At 38.3% G+C, this 21,673-nt stretch overlaps 1 protein-coding gene across 1 annotated transcript in view; it reads left to right on the plus strand.

The window, feature by feature from the left end:
* rngtt (RNA guanylyltransferase and 5'-phosphatase) overlaps positions 1–21,280 on the plus strand; it is a 118,020-nt gene extending 96,740 nt beyond the window's left edge. The window contains exons 13-16 of the mRNA XM_084091038.1: positions 2,979–3,079; positions 13,445–13,511; positions 19,268–19,391; positions 20,505–21,280. Of these exons, the coding sequence (XP_083947164.1) occupies positions 2,979–3,079; positions 13,445–13,511; positions 19,268–19,391; positions 20,505–20,659 (447 nt within the window). The 3' untranslated portion in view covers positions 20,660–21,280. The remainder of the gene's footprint in view (positions 1–2,978; positions 3,080–13,444; positions 13,512–19,267; positions 19,392–20,504) is intronic.
* The last annotated feature ends 393 nt before the right edge of the window (positions 21,281–21,673 follow it).

Consider the following 21,673-nt stretch of genomic DNA (forward strand, 5'->3'; position numbering starts at 1 on the left):
CTGTAATTTAAATGTAAATGTAAACATGAATGCGAATGAGTTCTGGTCGCCGGATTAAAGCCAGCACATCCTGATTGCCTGGTCTCTGCGAATGGGAAAAAGTTTGATCTCTAGGGTTTGTAATGACAGGATTATTGAGGAGCTGAAAGACAAAACATTAGCTTAAGACACCGAAATATATAAAGTGCTTTAAATGTATAGGAAAAAGATAATAACAGAATTCAGTTTTTTTATAGTGCGTTTCTGAAAAAACAGTCGACTGATTCAAACCTACAGCTTTTTTTGAGCAGTTAGCAATGACTACATATCAGAAAGACGTGTTGTCTTGTTATTATTTGGCCTCTTTCTTTCTTATGAAAAGCATAATTTCTCTGTCGATTGTTCATAAAATTGTTAATAATTGTTTTCAATTAAGTGAGTACGTTACTCATGAGATTAAGACATGAGTTCACAAAAACACTTCAGTTTTATTAGTTCATAGACACAGACATAAAGCCCCCCAGATCTAATGCTGGTGTTTTGAAGCAATAATATTATGGTTACATGTGCCTTTACCAGAGCCATTTACACTGAAAGACAGCATATATATGTGTGTTTGTTTGCAATGGCTGTATAATGCCACGCACAGTGTACAGAGAGCAAGTCTTCCTCATGACAGAACTGCTGCTTTACTGCGATTAGAGCTCTATTAACCCCGTCACATCTCATTTACATCTCGTCAAATGTTTACTGATCGGTCTGGATGCACTAACCCTCTGTACACTTGTGTAGCCCAGCAGGCTTACACCAGATAACTCAAATCTAGAAAGATGGACAGGAAATATTGTAGCAGAGCAGTGAAAATGCTAAATAAACAGTGTAAATGATTGAAGACAGGGCTAAATTTCTCACCATAGCATAACTATCTCCATCAGCAAAATCTGCTCTGTTACAAAACTTACACATACTGTACTTTTGTCATACTTCACAATCTCTTAAAGAGATAGGTCACCCAAAAATTCTCACCCTCATGTTGTTACAAATGGACTTTCAATGGAGGGAAATCTCTAAGGTTTCATTAAAAATATGTGTTAGGATTTGAACGACATGAGGGGGGAAAAATAAGGACAGAATTTTCATTTTTGGGTGAAACAAACCCCCAACTATGTGTTTTTCAGATAACTTGATGCATTACATTCTACATAATGTACATATAAAGATGCATGTGCCGCTTCCTACAGTAGATCTGAGTGTTTAATGACCTTTTCACACCAAATGAAACTAAACGAAATGTCTAACGAATCACAGAAGATCTGCCGGCCTTTGAACACACCGTAACCCTTTAATGCTTAATGCCTGACATATGAAATCATAGTGAGAAGATTAAACAGTGGAAGTGGAATGAACAGTTTATTGAACCTGTGGACAAGTTTACATATGTGTTTTTTTGTTGCGTATCATGTTTGATACATCAGGCTTTTATGGCTCGTATAGTATGAGAATGAGGAGACAAAACCCCTCAGTTTTATTCAGAGGCCAAAACTGAGCAAAGATGAAATTCTGATGCTTGTCATGTAAATCTGTGAGATCTTTATAGCAATATAGCAGATAAAATACAAGTAAATATCAGCTGTCACTCTATATCTGCCAATAACATGTCTTTGTAAGATATTTAAATGCTTAGTTTTGTGCTGTTGTTTTGTTTTTCTTTGCTTTTTTTGTGAGAGGGGGAAACAATGCAATGCAATGAGAGATGAACAAATAAACGTTCCTCATAAGACTGATGGATCATACTTGATAATCACATTTGATCATCATTTTTTTTAAAAATGATGTATGGATAATCGAGTAATGCTAAGTTTCTGCAGTCCAGTAAGTGTTCATATTGAAATATCACTAATAATATCAAAGTAATTCTTACGTTTACTTGATAAAAATCAGTAAAGAGACAAAGGGGAGCTGAAGGGGAACGCTAAACTGAAACTATCGACCGACTACAGAAAGTTAGAGGCCTGTGTATTAAATATGATACAGTAGTCTTTATGGGGTTAACATAGCCTGGTTAAAACCAGACCATTCTCAGTAGTAACTGAGTTATGGTCTGGCAAAGCTTCATTAATAACTCATTTCCAAAGGGGCGTTGGATAGACCTAAAACCAATCAGAGCGATCGGCATCGTGTAAAGCCATATGCTGCGTCCCAATTCGCTACGTCACTACGCCATAAAAGTATGTACTCTTTTTGTGAAGAAAAGGTATTTACTTTTGAATGTGTAGCAAAAAAGTAGGCAAGCTTTAGGACATACTACTTCGTCATCTTTATCGGACGGATCTGTCGCGTGCATCCTGTCACTTAAACTGCCCTGTCAATCATCTTGTCACAGTTAAAATCCTCTATTAAATCTAATTTAATTCCCTACCGTTTCGGAGAGAAATGTAGTAGCACTGTTCATCTGCCAGTGGGTCTTTCATGGAGACTGTCCTCATGTGTTTGCAATTTGAATATAATAATGCATTTAAAAGTTGCTGCGCTTCACCAACGGACGTCGCTCAAATGCCTCTGGGTGCAATTGGATAGACCTAAAACCAATCAGAGCGATCGTCATCGTGTAAAGCCCGCCTCAACGTTTCTGATTGGTGCCGCGATTTCGACGGATTAGAAATGGGCTTGAATGAGCTCTTTGAAAGACTACATGCAGAGCAAATCTAAATTTGCCGGAAGTTGTCTGGGTTTTCCCAGGCTAGGGTTTACATGTTGCCTACATAGGAAACTCACGGTTTGGAAATAGAGACCGTTTCGCCCAATAAAAATGTTGGTTATGAAGTCAATATATGTGGCTGTTTTGTTTTTCAGGAGGGAATTTGTGATGCACTGCTGTTGATAATATGTAACATAACTTTTCTTTATAGATAATAAAGGAGTGATGTTTGTTTTCCCCTCTGCATTGTTTGGTTTATGTCATAAAGTGAGTTGGTCTGTGTTTGTGGTTTTCCCTGTAGAAATATAAGCCGGGCAGATGTGATGACATCCTGAAGTGGAAGCCGCCCAGCCACAACTCTGTCGACTTCAGACTCAAGATCACCAAAGTCGGCGGCGAGGGGTGAGTCACCGTCGCCATGGCAACTGCATTCACTACGCGCCAATCAATGCCAAACATCACAACACATCCGTACAACCTTCCCACAACTCACACGGAGACAGAGACGTTCAGGCCACGCGTGTATTTCTGGAGGATTTCTCATGTGTGCTGTCTTTGTCTCTGTGATGTGTGGAGCGATTATGAAAGTCACACGCAGGCGGTTAGCGTTAGCAACTTTTCGAGTCGCCACTTTTGGGAACATAATATGCGCCAAAGTGTGATTTGTGAGGCCCGTTCCTGAACAGACTGGTGACTTTGATAATGTGCGGCTTGACATTTCTCTCATGAAGTGTGAGTTCTCTAGCGTTCCTCTTTTACGCTTCTCTCGGTCCATCTGTCCAGACTCCAGGCATTACTGTCCTCAAATGAGCTTATCTTTAAAATTCAGGCGATCCAGAGGAAGAGCGCTGAGGCTTATGCACAAACAAAGCCACTGTTTAATTTTGTTTTTGTCCTCGTGTGTAAATCCTGTGAAGAACTTGTCCAGCTTATATTTCACTCCAAAAATCTAAAGAAAAAACAACAACAAATTTTGCGTTAGAATGAGTTTTTTATAAGGACAATTGAGCATGTTTTTTATTTCCCACAAATGCACGACACTGTAATTTTAAAATAACAATATATTTATATTTTGATTTACAAGCTGATTTTGAAGTGCCCCTATTATACCATTTTAAAGGTTCCTAATTTTGTTTTGGAGTCTCTTACAACACTTTTTCAATGACTCTCAAACAACTCAATGGATGAATCAATCTCCCTAAACCCCTTCTTTCCATGATCCTGCTCTGCTCTGATTGGTCAGATGGCCCAGTCTGTTGTGATTGGTCTGCTCTGCTCTGATTGGCCAGATGGCCCAGTCTGTTGTGATTGGTCTACTCTGCTCTGATTGGTCAGATGGCCCAGTCTGTTGTGATTGGTCTACTCTGCTCTGATTGGTCAGATGGCCCAGTCTGTTGTGATTGATCTGCTCTGCTCTGATTGGCCAGATGATCCAGTCTGTTGTGATTGGTCTACTCTGTTCTGATTGGTCAAATGATCCAGTCTGTTGTGATTGGCCTACTCTGCTCTGATTGGTCAGAAGGCCTAGTCTGTTATGATTGGTCTACTCTGTTCTGATTGGTCAGATGGCCCAGTCTGTTGTGATTGGTCTACTCTGCTCTGATTGGTCAGATGACCCAGTCTGTTGTGATTGGTCTACTCTGCTCTGATTGGCCAGATGATCCAGTCTGTTGTGATTGGTCTACTCTGTTCTGATTGGTCAAATGATCCATTCTGTTGTGATTGGCCTACTCTGCTCTGATTGGTCAGATGATCCAGTCTGTTGTGATTGGCCTACTCTGCTCTGATTGGTCAGATGATCCAGTCTGTTGTGATTGGTCTACTCTGCTCTGATTGGCCAGATGATCCAGTCTGTTGTGATTGGCCTACTCTGCTCTGATTGGTCAGATGATCCAGTCTGTTGTGATTGGCCTACTCTGCTCTGATTGGTCAGATGACCCAGTCTGTTGTGATTGGTCTGCTCTGCTCTGATTGGTCAGAGTAGTAAGAACGACAGATAATCTGCATTAATAGTGGCCCACAGCGGATTAGCAGAAGTATTTCAGTAAGACAGTAATAATGTGAGTTAGCCAGTTAGCCGGAAACGTACATAATATAAAACACAAAACTAGTATTTTGAACACCCGGTAGAAAATATAAACATCAATAATTAAACATACTTACAGGTTTTGATTTTGAGGAGCAAGTTGGTCCAAATAAAGTGGGAACTTTCCCATCTTTAATGGATAAGCATTTTGTAAATCTCATTTAGATCCTCAGAGATTTGAGAAGCAGTCGTCAGAAGGTTTTCCTGCTGTTGTATCGCTGTGGTCATTTCAACCACAGACTCTTCACATCCTCATCCTTTAGAAGTCTTTACAAAGAGAATAAGCTTTTTCAGTGCAGAAAACAGTGTCTTCTCGACATGAACACAACATGAACCAGCTGCGGTGTTTGAGGGTCAAAGCAGACGTTGTTAGCGGCCAGCCAATGAAGACCATAGGCGAGCATTATGTTAATGTTTCACCGTGTTACGTGTGCAGGTCACGGAAATGAGACTGAAATTCCTGACGACTTGTATTGGCGGTTCAGAGTCGATTCTTTCTTTTGGTAGACAATAACTTTATTTATCGTGCACTTTCGACTTTACTTTGCAGACCGTTTACATTCACAAACAGCTCTATTACACACTGCATGACAGGTAATATTCGAAAAACCATAATAGGGGCACAACCTTTTTATTGCAGTAATGGGAATCTTATAATCATTATCAATGAGTGTTACAAGCAAAGGAAGATCTGGATGCAATGCAGTGGTAAAATGTAAAAATAATAATAATATATTTTTAAACTTGACTAGAACTTGTTTTCATGAGGTTTATTCATATATTGTAATGCTTGTTTGTGTTTTGGTATTGGAATTGGATAATCCTTGCATGTGATGTTCTGCCTTGAGGAGGGTACACTAAGCAGTGCAGTGGACTGGAACAGATCACCGGGGTCTCGGGACATGCTTTAGAAACCAAGCTTGACATCACCAACTGTCCATAATTAAGATATTATTATGGCATATTACTATTAAGACATTGCTGCAGGCAAATTCGAAACAGTTCAAAGAACAAAAAACATAAACAACAAAACGCTTTCCAGAATGTTAGAGAAACAATATTCATTTCCGTCAACCGTGATAAATTTTCATTGCATCATTTGATGGTTAAAAATCCCCACTTCCAATTTCTCTCATGCCTCCCTTGTCTCTTCCAAAACAATAACACCATAATCCACAACAAAATAAAATATTTTTATGATAAGTTTTTTCTTGCCCATAGGAGCCTGTTTCAAGGAAGCTTAATTTTGTCTTTGAAATAAATTTTTTGAAGCTTATTGATGGTAATTTGTCTAGTGTGTAACAGAATTTTACATTAAGCTTTGCAGTTATAAAGAAAAGGTTTATTTATAATCTTACAGATAAGAAAATGCTGTCTGCGCATAGGACACTAAACACAGAATCTAAATGCAAACTGCAAGTTTTTACACTAAGCAGCATGTACTGTAAATACTGTATGCACCGAATGCAGCGGTCATATGCTGTGTTACTTTGCCAAATGTTTAAATAGAAAAACAATAAAAAATGTATGCAGTATAATGCAAAAGCATGCTCTGTGTGCTTTCCATCATGCTCTCTCAGTCTGAGGTTAAGAGTTCATCTCTCCAGCGCCAGATTCTGTACCAGGAATGAGATGATGTCAAACATCAATCTTATTTTACACTTTTGTCGAGTTTAGATGCCTTAAGATCCGCATCTGTGTATTCAAGGATATAGCTTTCATTTAAAACAAATGTTATTATGCTTTCTTTTATTTCACATTAACCATCTGGAAAGGAGGCTAGAACTTAAAATGCTGTTTCTGCTCAAACACACCAGAAATGTAGTTTCTAACCCCTGAGGCAAATGCACAGTTGTTACTGTATACTCAGTGTCCCGCCCCCACACTCTTCTCATTGGTCTGTTAGCGCATGGATGCCCTGCGCATTATTAAAAGACAAGCCATTTTATAAACTCCAAAAAAAAGAAAACAGCAAGAAGCTATGGGGAAAGACGTTCGTCTGACGCATGTATACGTAAAGCAAAACTTAAAAATAGATCAGACAGAACGCATGAATGGAGTCTTGACTCTTGGGGCAAAGATGGATTTATAAGGCAGCTTGCAAAAGTGATTCAAACTAGAAAATATCTATGCTGTTATAAAATAAATATAATGGTAACACTTTAGTTTTAGAGTCCAATTCTTACTATTAACTAGTTGCTTATTAGCATGCATATTACTAGGATATTAATACCTATAAAGCACATATTAATGCCTTATTCTGCATGACCATATTCTACATCTCTTAATCCACCCAATACCTAAACTTAACAACTACTTTACTAACTATTAATAAGCAGTAATTAGGAGTTTGAGGCAAAAGTCGTAGTTAATAATGAGAATTGGACCCTAATCTAAAGCGTGACCAAAATAATAATAATGATGATAAGAGTCATGTAAGCGAACTGAATAGCCACTGGTGATTATTTCTTTCTTTCTTTCTTTCTTTCTTTATTTCCTTCCTTCCTTCCTTCCTTCCTTCCTTCCTTCCTTCCTTCCTTCCTTCCTTCCTTCCTTCCTTCCTTCCTTTCTTTCTTTCTTTCTTTCTTTCTTTCTTTCTTTCTTTCTTTCTTTCTTTCTTTCTTTCTTTCATTTAACCAGGAAATAAAAGTATTGAGATTTAAAATCTCTTTTACATGAGCCAAGACAGAGGCATCACACTTAATAAAAAAAATTTGAACATAAACAAATACATTATTTTACATATACAACATGTACACATATCACTCAAAACTATTACAATCAGGTAAATCCAAAAACCAAATCATTTCAAATATCCATAAATTAATTTAGAGAGACTAACTCTTTAAAGCATAATTCATCTGAACTGGTTCCAATCAAACGGAGCAGTATAACTAAACACCCTTTGACCTATATGTGTATGAACTTTCAGGATATGTATAAAAACAAGAGTTATTTACACATTTTTGAATGGTGTACTGCAGTGAATAAGAGGGAAGCAAACCCAGAATCATTTTATAAATAAATATGTACCAGTGCTTAAGTCTACGGGATGACAACGCAGGCCATCCAACCCGAGACTACAGTAAACAATAATGGTAATGGATTTTACATTAGTAATAAACCTTAATGCTTCATGATAAACAGAGTCCAGCACCTGTAAACAACGCTTAGGCACCGCATATAAATAATATCACAATAAACCAACACTGACAAGAAAGTAGCAGCTCCTCCTCGCTTCACAAGAAAGACTTAGGCTAATTCCGAAAGACAAAGCCCAATTTCAACTTGAATCTGATGACCAATAACTGCGTCATTAGGATTTTACCCAGTGGATAATTTGCTCTAAGCTTTGATTGACATGTTTAAGTTTTCCCGAGCTTTTTTCTTTTCTTTCCTTTTGTCCAGCGTGTATGTTAAATATATATATATATATATATATTGAGAAAGCCAATGGGCAGTGTGTGTCACGTAAGCATCACAGAGTCCTGTCTTTCCCACAGCAGATGTGCCAGCGAGCAATGAGGTTATTAGCGGGGTTACTTCCCTGCCAGGAAACTGAGAAAGATGACATCTCCACTCTCCTCCCACACACACAGATCTCTCTCTCTCTTTATCTGTGAGTGTTTTTCCCTCTCACCATGCCCTCTATATTTGCCGAGAGCTTTGAAATGAGATGGGTAAAATAACACAAGAACCCCTGACTCTTTGCGTAGACGGCACTGAATGCTGGAGAGTGGTAATGAGAGCACCTTGGGTTCATTTGGTACAATTTTTAAGGAAATGAATTTGTGTTTTGAAAACAGATAAACATTTCATTAGTCTAGGCCGCTCCACAAACACGCTTTGTGTGTTTTAAAAGCAGCATGAATTCTTTCAGAACATGTCTCAATGGTCTAGTAGACTTTAAAAAGTCTTTGTTGCCTCAAAACCTGAAAGGGTAAAGTAAACTCAAACCTTCTCCTGTTGAATTTACAGACTCTGTAATGTAAAAAGAAGCTAAACTTTGAGTCTTTTGAGTTGATGCTATACATGCGAGAACTACAGCAGTGACATCTCCACTGACCTTGTATTTCTACAGTAAAAAAGCTGAGTTTCCAGTTCAGTTTCAGTGGAGAGAGGGAATTCTGCAAGACTGCTAGAACCACACATTGCAAAACATCAGAAGATATTATATTTTCCGTATGTCATTGACCAAGCAGAGATGATTTTGTTCACAACCATTCAAACGTTTAGTATTGAGCGATTTGGTGTTTTCAAGTTCTTCCAAAGGCTTTCTATGAAAAGACATCAGGACTTTTCTGTCACACGGCTGAAGTTGAAACATGCCAACACTCTAACACTCTCCTTTGGAGTCCTGGACTTGTTAAAAGGTGAAATATCATCCCATTTTCAGCTTGGCTACCCTCAATTCTCCATTCTCTGACAAGGATCCATGCAGACCGTGCTTGTCTGACTTGTCCATTTTGCATTCTGCAAGAGACTGGGCAATTTAGCCTATTTTTCTTTTTTCCAATTTATTTATTCATACCTTTAATAACTTGAATTCACCTTTACTATCATAAACATCTGTTTTTAATTTCTGTCAAAAGAAAAATCAGGATGGTACAACTGTCCTGATATATTGAGGGGGAGATGAATTACAAGTCTTAAATTCATTGAAAAGGCAACCTTAAAGGTGCAGTAAGCGATTTTTGAGAGAGAGCCAATCAGCCATAGCGAGCATGTCCACTCATTATGGGAGGAGAGAGAGTGAGCCAATCAGCCATAGGGGGCGTGTCCACTCATTGTGGGAGGAGAGAGAGTGAGCCAATCAGCAGTAGGGGGCGTGTCCACTCATGATGGGAGGAGAGAGAGTGAGCCAATCAGATGGCTTTAAATGGCTGAGAGACATTACGAAAGAGAAAAGCTCAGAGGAATATCATTGGAAAAAGAAGGGTTATGATCAGGCAAGAGCTTTAGGACCCGTGTTAATATTAGAAAAGCTTTCCAGCGCTGTTGAGACTGAAGCATGAGGGCATGAAAACAGGTTGATATTGGTTCTGAGTCGAACTCTTGCTTGTACATACTCTGTTCATTTTTTGTACTTCCCTGTCATTCATTTGTTCATAATCCAAACATTATTTTGCTTTGCTTTTGCTATGATAAAAGAGTCATTTGCAGTGCTCGTTCGTGCATTTTGGATGAAGGGAGGGGCGTGTTTGTTTGGGTTGATTTCAAATATCAACAGTGTTCAACAATGATTCTCAGAAATCGCTTACTGCACCCCATAAGCTTCTAGTATTACTTAGAAATATATATTAACAAAACTGCTCATTCATGTTTCAAAAAGATTTGTTTTCCTATTAAAAGTCATGTGTTGCATGTGGTGTAGAAAAAAAAAACATAGATATAGTGAGGAAACCTGTAGACCCTCATGACTGTGTATCAAGGTCAATAAGTCTCTTAATATTTCAGATTATTTGATGTGTTTATGACAAGGTTACTTCAGGTTATATAATGTCCTTGGGTGCCATTTCCAAAGCATAATGAAATAATACATTTTTTAGGAAATAGTGATTCAAATCTAAGATGAATTATACTATGAGTATGTACTCATACATACGAGTTCAATGTTCACATGAACATGAAAAATCATTAAATTTAAACTGTTTATTTATTAACTTTTTGAGGAAACCATACGAACCCAACTTGAATACAGAGAGTACATTAATAAGAACTTGGTATGCGTTTTGAACAGGTTTTCTCCTTTTCTTTATCGAGGACGCTCTTATTTGTCCTCATGCAAATGAGCGGTAACACACTACAGCAACGACCAATGATATTGCAGAGTGATCTGGCGACTGATAGGGTTGGATACCGTGGTAACCATTTAATCACTGTCAGTGTGAACAGGACTTTACATTTGTGATCCGGCACTTTCACAGATTGATTTCCAGTTCATCCAGTCTGTTGATGTCAGTGTTTCATGAACACATTTCACAGAATTTCCTCTGAAGCATTATCATCAAGTGAAAAAGACAACCAGATACTCCTAAATGATTTCTTTTTTTGAGCAGTCAACAGATGGTTGAGCTTGATGGTCTTAATTATTATAGGAAGAGAGAAATGCACATTTCAGCAGTTCACAGATTGCTACACCATTTCTGGAAACGGTAATGACACACCAGTGTGAAGCACACCTGCTGAAAGAGCAGAGAGAGACCGAGGACGTCAAACACACGCCGGATGAGCCTTTGTGGACAATCAGTCGCTGATGTTGAGGTCTGGTTCACACTGAAGTTGATTTCCAATGGCCATGTAAACAACTACATTGAGTTTCATTATTTGACAAAAAGCTGTGAGGTGATCTGCATTTCAAAGGGACAAAACAAGCGCTCGGAAACAGAGGCTAAAAACAGTCTCGGTGTTTCGGGATGCTCCAAATATACCGCACCATTAGCTTGACTGGCAGGCAGCTCTTTTGCCCTCAGTGTCAGGGTTTGGATCCGGTCTCCTCCCCGTTGATTTACTACTATTTTGGATGGTAACACATTTTAGTGGGCGTGTGCGTGTGAACAGCTGGGACCATTATAGACCGCCGGTGATGAGAGGACAGGCCTGCAGAGTCCTACAGTCTGTGTGTGGGGAAATTAAAGACAAAGAAAACATTTGCAATGATCATTGATTCTAGTTCTGAATCCATTTCTGGTCCTCATTTATTCATTTTTCAGTCAGATGAATCATTTAGAGTAGACTGTCAGCTTTCAGATGAGATGTCAGGTATGATGTGATCATTCAGTTGATGTTTATTATGGCTGTTCAATATGCAGATTAATATTGGCTGAGAAAAGCCCCCAAATGAGGATAATTCAAAGATATTACATATGTGATTGTGGTATACAGACATTAAAAGACTTATTTTGTTGTATTTTTTTAATCATTGATCATTTGACTATCACACCCCCACCCCAAAATGATCAGAATGTTTCTTGATCATCATATTAGAATGATTTCTGAAGGATCATGTGACACTGAAGACTGGAGTAATGATGCTGAAAATTCAGCTTTGATCACAGGAGTAAATTGCATTTTACAATGTATTACAATAGAAAACAGTTATTTTTTATTGAATATTATTCCACAGTATTACAGTTTTATTGCATTTTTGATCAATTAAATGTAGCCTTTGTGATCATAAGAGACTTATTTCAAAATAATTAAAAATATTTCTAACCATATCCTCTTTAAATATATTAGGGCTGTCAAGCGATTATGTTTTTTTAATCTAATTAATTACGCATATTTAGCTGAGAAATTACCTCCAAAAGATAATATAAGCTATAACCTCAAACATAAAAAACAAAAATAAAAATATTAAGAATATATTTTTGAAATATATAAAATATTATGTGGATGTGGTATAACAACTTATATCCACAATTAAAGTGAATCCCACAACTCTAATCATGCTTAATTTCAAGTCTGAGGATTATATATCTAAAACTATGCATTTTATGAAGCATTTTGAAAGACCATGTCATGTGAGTTTTTAAAAAAGGCTGATAAGATGCTAATAAAGTATTTGTGGTGGTATAGCGATGCTGGCTCAACGATGGCATCGTCTATCGGCCCAAACCTAAAATAGACATTACAAAAAGTAGCTTTAGAAAGAAATATTATATTTGATTCAACATAGAATTTATTACACAAACTTTTACGCTACAATGGCCATGAGGGTGAGTAAATTATGACAGAATTTTTATTTTTTTCAACTAATCCTTTAATGGGTTTTTTACTAGTTGTGGAATAGGAAATTATTTTTAAAAATAAATTAATTCTATAAATAAGAAACTAAAACTCGCAGTAGGTGGCTGTAAATGTGTTCTCGTTCTGCTGTGGCTTTATATGTAATATTTTCGCTGACAAAAACAGACAATATTGTGTCTAAAATATAACACATTATTGACTTTATTATTTATTAAACTGTTGTATAAAATCAGTATCACATTTGCACTCATGCTGTTCGAAACAAAAACAGCACTCGTGTGATATTGCACTCGTTACTCGTGTGATATTGCTAAACTAGCCTATTTCATATGATATAAATATGAGACAAAAGCTCATACAGGGGCATTTTTGCCCCAATATCTTGAATTGTAGGTGCATAACTTTATTCTCTAGGCTTGTTGCCCTGCATAATGTGCGTCACCAATCAGCTGTGTGAAATTTGAGATGACCTACATAGGTCTGGAGCGGGGGGGGGTGTTAAATGCGTTATTTTTTGCATAACTAATTAATTAAATTAACGCGTTAAATCAACATTTATTTATTTATTTGCTGTCATTCAGTGCATTCATTTCAGTGACTCGATGAGGCCAGTGCTGCATTTATCGTCATCCCATTCAAAGTCATTTTCAATGTTGATGTTAAAATCCTTGTCCTCAAAAACACTCCCTTCCGAACATTCCCACTCATATCATAAAGCCCTCGGCGTCTTTGTATTTGGGAACCTTATCCCGACTGTGAAAGTCCAGGCACTTATTATGAAGCCCAGATAATTACATGGCAGTATCGAAGGATATCCTCCATAGCAGAGCTGCTATTATTTCCCAGAGTTACGCTGTCTTGGGGAATATCACAATGCTTGCTTGTCCGGATGTGAAATTTAATTTAGATCTTTATTTTGTCTCTTTCTCCAGACTGATCCCGCAGATGGTGGGTCTCCTGTACGTGGGGAGCTATGACATGCCCTTTGCACAAATGAAGGTGAGAGAAACAGTGGTTTGCTCCTTTGATAATTCCTCCTGTTCCCACCGCAAGTACAGGCGCTGCTAAAGATAGTCGTGTCATCTTCAAGTGTTCTTTACATGATGTGCTTTTAATTAATCGAGTCAGACAGGTGAACATCGTGTCACACAGTCTTTACTGAAACACTGATCTGCCCACTTAAACAGCAGCTTTTTTGAAGATGCATCACATATATGCTTAGTGGAGCTGGTAATCCCAGAATGCACTGCGGCAAGCTCAGTAAAAGATGGAACATATTGTACAGAAACGTGTAAGCCTATTCTTGGTTCACCCAAAAATGAACATTTCAAACCCGTAAGACTTTGGTTAATCTTCGAAACACAAATGAAGGTCTTTTTAATTAAACCTGAGAGGTTTCTGACCCTCCATTGAAAGTCAAGGTAACCAAAACTTAGAAGATCCACAAAAAATATATACAAAGGTGTCATAAAACAAATTCATATGAATTGAGTGGTTTAATCCAAGTCTTGTGAAGAAATACAATCACTTTACATGATGGACAGATTCAATTTAGGCTCTTATTCACATCTTAACAAGGATATATAGTGCTCATCAAATTTTGTAAACATGGAAACTTGTGCGTGTCACTCTAGAACAAACCTCATTGGTTCTTGCGCATCACAAGACTGATTAAAACTGAAAAAAAATATTATTGATTAATTTTTATGATGCCTTTATGACCTTTTTGGATCGTCTAAGTTTTGGTTACCTGGACTATCAAATGGAGGGACAGAAACCTTTCAGGTTTAATTGAAAAGTCCAAAAGTTTCCAAAGTCTTATGGGTTTGGGATGACATAAGGGCGAGTAAAGGATTTTCAGAGTTTTCTTTTTTTGGGTAAACTAACCCTTAAAGCCTCATGAAACTGTCTATAGTTCTTAAGCCGTTAGCTACTGGAAACACTTCATTCAATTAGCTGATTTAGTGATGGTTTTTAAGATTTTTGCTCAACCCATATTCAAGGAGTAAAAGAGCTGGTACAAGGGGTGAAGAAGTACTTTAAGTACTTTCAGAGGATTCAAAATATCTTATAAGTCATTGTGGTTTCTCTAGAAATGTAAAAAAAATTGGTTGTTGTCAAATCAAAAATGTGAACATTTATAGGGATCTTTAGGGAGTGTTATAGTTTTGTATTTGTATATTGTAATCTTTTTACTTTTTCCATTAATATGCCCAAGGACTACAAATGAAAATTAGCCATCCTGGCTAAATCTGACACATTTTACTGTATTTTCCATGAATAATAGTAAAAATGAGAGAAAGGGATGGAAGATGAAGTGAGAGAAGCACTGATTATAAAAGCATTCATTTAGTGTAGAAATGTCAAGGATTATTTCACCTGATATTTGCATGTTTTTATAGTTGTTAAATTACAGTTAACAACATGCTAATGCCAACTCTATTAGAATCAGTTGTGAGTTGATTCTCCCATAAACTTTAACTTAACCTAAAGACCATTATTTTGTCAGATGTCTGTGTTCACAAATCTCAAGTGTTTGTCTCAAATCCAAGTCTAGTTTCGTTTTTGAAAATAGTTTATTTTTTCTTCACCTGGCAAGAAACCCATTAAAGAACATTTAGGCTTATTTTTTTTACTGTCTCTAAAATGCACACTTAATAGTAAATGAATGGGTAACTATGGTAACTGGTATTTGTTCATTCATAACTGATTTGTTTCCTTCACTCTAAACCACGTCCGATGTGCTGCTGACTGTGTCTCTACCTTCTTTTAACATGTATTAAATTATTCTGTTTATTTAGCATATGTTGTGTGGTGAAATTTCCACAGGTGGACGAGCAGTTCTTATAGACTAGGACATGAAAGCAGTTATTGGCGTTGTAGGAAAACAACAGACAAGAGGCCACATAATGTCCACTCAGTCAATCAAGCTGCAAGAATATACTAATGGTTTGGAGATTAATCAAATTTGTAGACTAATAGCTCATAATGTACATACATGTCATTTCATATGATTGAAAAAGTGCATTTTTATTTCACGTGTGTAAACGTGACCACTATTTCTATTAGTTGTGGCTGGCTACACTGATCCTGACGAATAATTGTTTCACAGTTTGAGTGAAATAATCAAGCAAAAAGAAAACCACAGAGTAACAACACATAATATTTTTCCTTGTGAGCTGTGGGTAAAGAGACTCTGCAGAAGAAATGGTGATGAACAGAATACACCAAGGTATCTAAGTTAGCACGTAGCATCCTTAACATTCAACACACACGATAGCCCTGTTCTGGCGGTAATTGTTTCTCATGGGGTCGTATAGTATTTTCAACATTTACAGGGGCTGGTCTGTGATTTTATTGGCGTCAGAATCCAGAATATCATGTTTTTCTCCCACCACCTGCTCAAAACTCCCCGGCCGAATCACCTACTGTTTTTTTTGACAAACACCAAGGTTTACAACACGGATTTAATTGCTGTCCGAATCTCTGAGTTTACAAGAAGAGATCAATTGAAAATTCACTGTTTAAATCCTTTTTGACCACAGCTGACCACCGTACGATAACTGTTACGCTCCACTGTAATTTGGATGCATTTTAAATATCTAGCCTACACTTTTATTACTGAAATGCTAGAAAGTATTTACAAGAACAGTATTTCATCACCGCTCAAAGGAGCATGTAAACAATTTGAAATGGGCCGTTATTATGGCAGCAAATTTATACATTAAAAATATAAATCAATATTTACCTTATGTAAATAAGAGGCTGTATTAACTTTATTTCCGCTAATATCCACGTTTTTAAAATGACATCCATTATTTTGAGATACGGCCAAATCCGTGGATCCGTGTGAATGGGGATCGTTTTGACAATGGTGTCGTCTGTTCATGGAAAACTCAATGGAAAAACGTGTAACTCGTGTAAACGTACCCTTAGACTGACATTCAACAATCAATTTTTATGGACAGAGCTGCAGCCAACACCACATGATTTACTCATGCCGCGGTGCATGCTGGGAACAGTCCTGTTTAACACCTATTAAAATGAACTTATTTGTGCCTTTATTGTACAATTAATTGTGCAGCTGTACATTGTGTTGTATAATACAAGCAAATATCGTTTATAAATGCTAAAGAAATATTCATTGTATTCAAATTTCACTCAATAATGGAATCTGAGAGGAGGCAGAGAATAGAGGTCCACTTTCTTCCACCAAGGTCCTCCCTGTTGGGGATTTCTGGCCTCGCCACTAAAACGGCCATATAATCATGCATGAAAAAAAGTGCACAAAAGACTCCTTATCCGAGTTGTGGCACCCAGATTCAAGAAAATAGCCATTTCTCCTTGTTATGCATAGAGTTTTGTTCATGAGTCCAAGTCAAGTCTGATGCAGAGCATCCAAAATAATTTGATTTCCACAAGACTGAGCAAATCTGAACTGAAGTTGCAGTTGCATCACGAATGGACCTGCTATTTAGAGAGATCATTTTAACAATCTTGTCACAGTTATTGCTTCTCTTAAAAAGGGGTATATGAACCATATCAAAATGCTTGACTCATGAATATTAATTATGTGATAGTCACACCTGATTGGTTGGTGAATAGGCAGTAGTATTTGCATGTTGTCGATGCAACCGTGTTTTGTCTGCACTCTTAAAATGTAATGATGATTTGCCAAAATGTGGTTGGAGGAGCTGTGATGCCCCCGACTGTTACTTTGATTAAATTGATTTACTTTTTTAATGTCGACTACCGTACTATCATTACAAACCACGAAGGTGTTTGGCAGGCTTTAGCTGTGATGGAGTGGATTCGGCTGCTTTCGGCAGCGTGTGGTGTGTGTAAATGCCTGCCAGGACTTCTAGAGGGTGACCGGGGTGTCATGATGGTCCCATCCAAAACTAACGGGAGCATCATGTTCTGTGCCAGACGAAAGCCGAACAACATCCCTGGATCTCTGCCACCGTTGTGTGTGTGTGTGTGTGTAGTTGTGTGGGGTGTGAAAGCGTGCACTGAATCTTTGGCCAGACGCCTCTATTATATTTGGCTCTGTTAAGCCGAGCCGGAGACTGTTAAGTTGCCCGTGTTTGCGTTCTCTCAGCGACGGCAAGGCAGGACGTGTCTGATGCGAGAAAAGGTACCGTACCACCAAAGGTTAATCGATCTTTGAATATTGTTGCGTGTGAATGTCAGTCCTGAAATGTTCAGCTTCCCCTCTGTGCTCACAGATGCCCTTCACTGTTGGATGGTGAGGATATTTACTCATCCCATCATGCCAACAGGCCCAGAAGGGGGCGGCTTTACTGCCAGCTCACGTCCTCCTCCACACACCAACCTGCCACGCTTTACTGAGGATCGAGTCTCTTTATCTTTGAGATATTCCTTTCTCTCGCTTACTTGGGCCAAACACGCTCCTGTTTTCTGAAGGCCTTTGTGAAACTGTCATGTATTGAGACATCTGTGTTGTGGCAGTAATTACACATCACGCGTCGGCCGTTACTTTACAACCTACAAAAAGTGTCAACGATTTGTTTGGTGGTTAGCAGGCGAGCTGCAGAGACATTGAGCGGAGAGATTAGAGATTTGTGCCATGTCCCGACACTGATTCCCTCTCCTCCTGCATCGTCTCTTGTAGTGGTCAACAAATAAACTTTTTTAACAGATGCGATACAACTTAATGAAGTCAAATGAAGCACTTATTTTACGCAAAATTCTCTGTTGAAAACCAGACAAACAAAGCTGTCAAAAGACTTTGTAATGAATCAAGATGGAATTAATCCGGGGTGTCCAAACCTGCACCTGGAGGTCCGACATCCTGCAAAGCGTGACTCAACTTGCCCCAACACAACTTCCTGAAAGCGTCTTGTGATCCCGAAGCCCTTGATTAGCTGGTTCAGGTGTGTTTAAAGGGGTGCTATAATGCCCTTTTCACAAGATGTAAAATAAGTCTCTGATGCCCCCAGAGTGTGTGTGTGTGTGTGTGTGTGTGTGTGTGTGTGTGTGTGTGTGTGTGTGTGTGTGTGTGTGAAATCATGTGATACCCCACAGATATTTTTTTATATGTTAAAATTGTCACTTGTGTTGAGGGTGAGCATTTTTGTGTGTGTCCCTTTAAATGCAAATGAGCTGCTGCTCCCGGCACAGAGGGCGGAGCTTCAAGAGCTTGTGTGTGTGTGTGTGTGTTTGTAGCTCTGATTACCTCACACAGACACGCACAAGTGACGTTTCTGAATGGTTAGTTGATGAATGCATGTTGCTGATGTGGAGTTAACGATCTTCAAGTCATTGATTAGCATATTTCCTGTAGTCTCCAGCCGTTTGTTGTAGTCCTTAATAAGCGATTTCTGTAAAAGAGAATCTCTCTTTGCTTTGAACTTTGAGCGTTGTAACTTTGCAGATGTTGTTTATGCTCAAACACCAACATTACACACTAACTAAAGTTAGAAAAGTGAAATCATAATCAACCACCCCTTTAATTGCTGTTGAAGCTAAACTGTAAACCGTAGCGCTTCAGGAGGAGGATGTGTTAATCGGGGGGTTTCGGCTAATGCCATCTTCTCAAAAGCTTGGGTGAAAAAATGGTTTTATTAATCTCTCTACTTTCACTTTGAATAAAATTACAAAAAAATCTAAAATATGAATGCAATAAAATATTAACTCTTCAACAATGTGGTTTGTATATGTTTACAAGAATGCTTTTCGGTTTGAATGATACAACTGTGTAATCTCTTTCTCAAAATTGTTTTTTGCTCCAGATATCAAAGGACCTGAAACAGTACGATAATAAAATAATCGAGTGCACGTTCGTCAATAACACCTGGGTGTTCATGCGGCAGAGGATTGACAAGAGCTTCCCCAACTCATACGACACAGCCATGGGTAAGATCCACATGTGTTACACTATCGCCAGGGTCAAGCTCAGTTTCTGTCGGTGACTAGATGAAACGGCTAGAAGTACAGTCAAAACTAAATGTATTCAGACACCTTCAACATTTCTCACATTATCACAGTTTATTCGCTATAGTTTAGAAAATGCTAACACAATATGACAAGAACTCAGAGTTATCAAATCAGTTTATTGTATTATAAATTTTTGTCCATCCTTCTGTTAGACTGTCTCACAGATGAATAAGGTTGAATATCTGTCAGCTGTTTAACTACACAATTAGATAATACCAATTTAGGTCAACCAATTACCAAGCAATGCTTCATTTTGTTCAGTCTGTGGTGTAAAAAGGTCACATTAGCAATTAATGAAAACACATTAAGCAAAACATGCTCAGGTCAAAGTGTCGGAATAATTTTTGGTCCCAAATTCTTATTAATTTCACTGGTAGTCACTGTATGAAGAATATTTGGGTATAATATGTCACAGTTTACTTTACTTTGCTCTCCTCACTTACATAAATGAACTATAGTGTCCTGCACCCACTAGTAAAACAATATCAAAAATGATATCTGGTGTCTGAATAATTTTTGGTTTGACTGTATATACTCGCATGCAATATAACAGAGTTGGATGTAATGTTTGCACCATTAAACCAAAGGTTATTATTCCTATAGACCTTATGTAGCTCCGCCCCTTATGTAGCTCCGCCCCTTTTCAGCGCTGCGTCTGTATTTTCACAGCGATTCTGCGTGTTTATTAATGAACGGCTCGTTTTAAAATCTTCCCGGTCGACTGACATTTGTTTAGTCATCTGCTTTAAACATCACAGTCCTCATGATAACTTTCGTTAACTTTACATTAAGTAAATCCTCTTCAAAAGCTAATTACTCCTGGACAGCAGCGCCATAGAAATATACAGAGCGACCGCAAAAACGGAAGTTAAATATTCTAAAGATGGCGGCGCCCTCGTTTCTCTGGCGCATAAGGTCTATAGCTAGCTATGAACAAGTTGACAACTCCACTTGCTCGGCGAGATTGTTTGAGGCAAACTGAAGACCCAGGAGGGGTTGTTTGTTCTCACCTGTGTCCTGTTGTCCTCACAGCTGTGTGCAACAGCATCCAACACCCCGTCACGAAGGAGATTCTCTTCGAGTTCCTGGACCGGTGCGCTCAGATGCAGTCCCGCAAGCACCCGGCCGACTCCGAGCTGATGCCCCCCCCGCCCCCGAAGAGAGCCAACCACAGCATCCCGCAGTAGCGCAGTGTCATCCCGCGGGACACGACTCAAGCCGTTTGATATTTTTTTATTCCCGAAATGTTCCGCAGCTCTGCCGGTCCGCGCCGCAAGAGGAGAGACTTCTGCAGAACGTTGTGTTTTTTGTCCTGACTTTGGCTTCTGATCTGGATGATGTTGACGATCTATTTAAAGACACTGTTGAGAGAGCTTGTTTCAACATTGAGTGCCGAGGCACGTTCTTATTTAAAAGAATAAAAATTCAAATGAATTGCATTGTTTTTCTTTTTTATGTTCTGTATTTGTTACAGGCGCTCCTTCTCTCTGCATTCTTTCGTTCTGCAGCTACTTTTTTTACTGAACAGAACAGTAAAGTGTGCTTGATTGTCTAGATTCAGACCTGAAACACTGAAAACACTGTGGAAATCTCACCAGACCTGTAACTCTTAGTACTGATCAGTAAAGCATACGATCATGAGTGTTTTGTATGTAATTTTGCTCATTTGAAAATGTCGCCCCAACCCTTTTTTCTCAGGTTTTGTTTCTTAAAAAATGCCAGGTGTATTTAAGTTTTCCTGGATGTTTTGGCTCGTTGTTTTGGAGGAAAAAAAAAATATTAAAGCAATAAATCCAAAAATAAAGATTGCCAGCTGCCAATACCTTCACATACAATGCATTACATACAACGGATTGATACAAGATATTCCTGCTCAGTCAGAAATGATATATTGATTCTAAGTCATATGATACGAGATCATTGGATTTGTCGCAATTCTTGTTTTTGTCATTTATAAGGATGTGTGAACATCTCAGCGGTTGTCACTCGTAATTGAACTGTCACAGCTAAAGTTGATGGCATTCTTTATTGTTCTCACACGTCTCATCTAGTGTTTACAATATTGAAACCTGGTGTGCAAAGAGCAGATCCACACGTCTGAGAAGAGCTGACATTATCCTGTCTCTGGAGGAGTGAGTCACACCTGACATTCATAAGACAAATGAAGAAACGCGACACTATGAGGCTGTGTTGAGCTCATC

This window comes from Abramis brama (genome assembly GCF_963993115.1).
Source record: "Abramis brama genome assembly, chromosome: 18".
In the NCBI taxonomy this organism is placed as follows: domain Eukaryota; kingdom Metazoa; phylum Chordata; class Actinopteri; order Cypriniformes; family Leuciscidae; genus Abramis; species Abramis brama.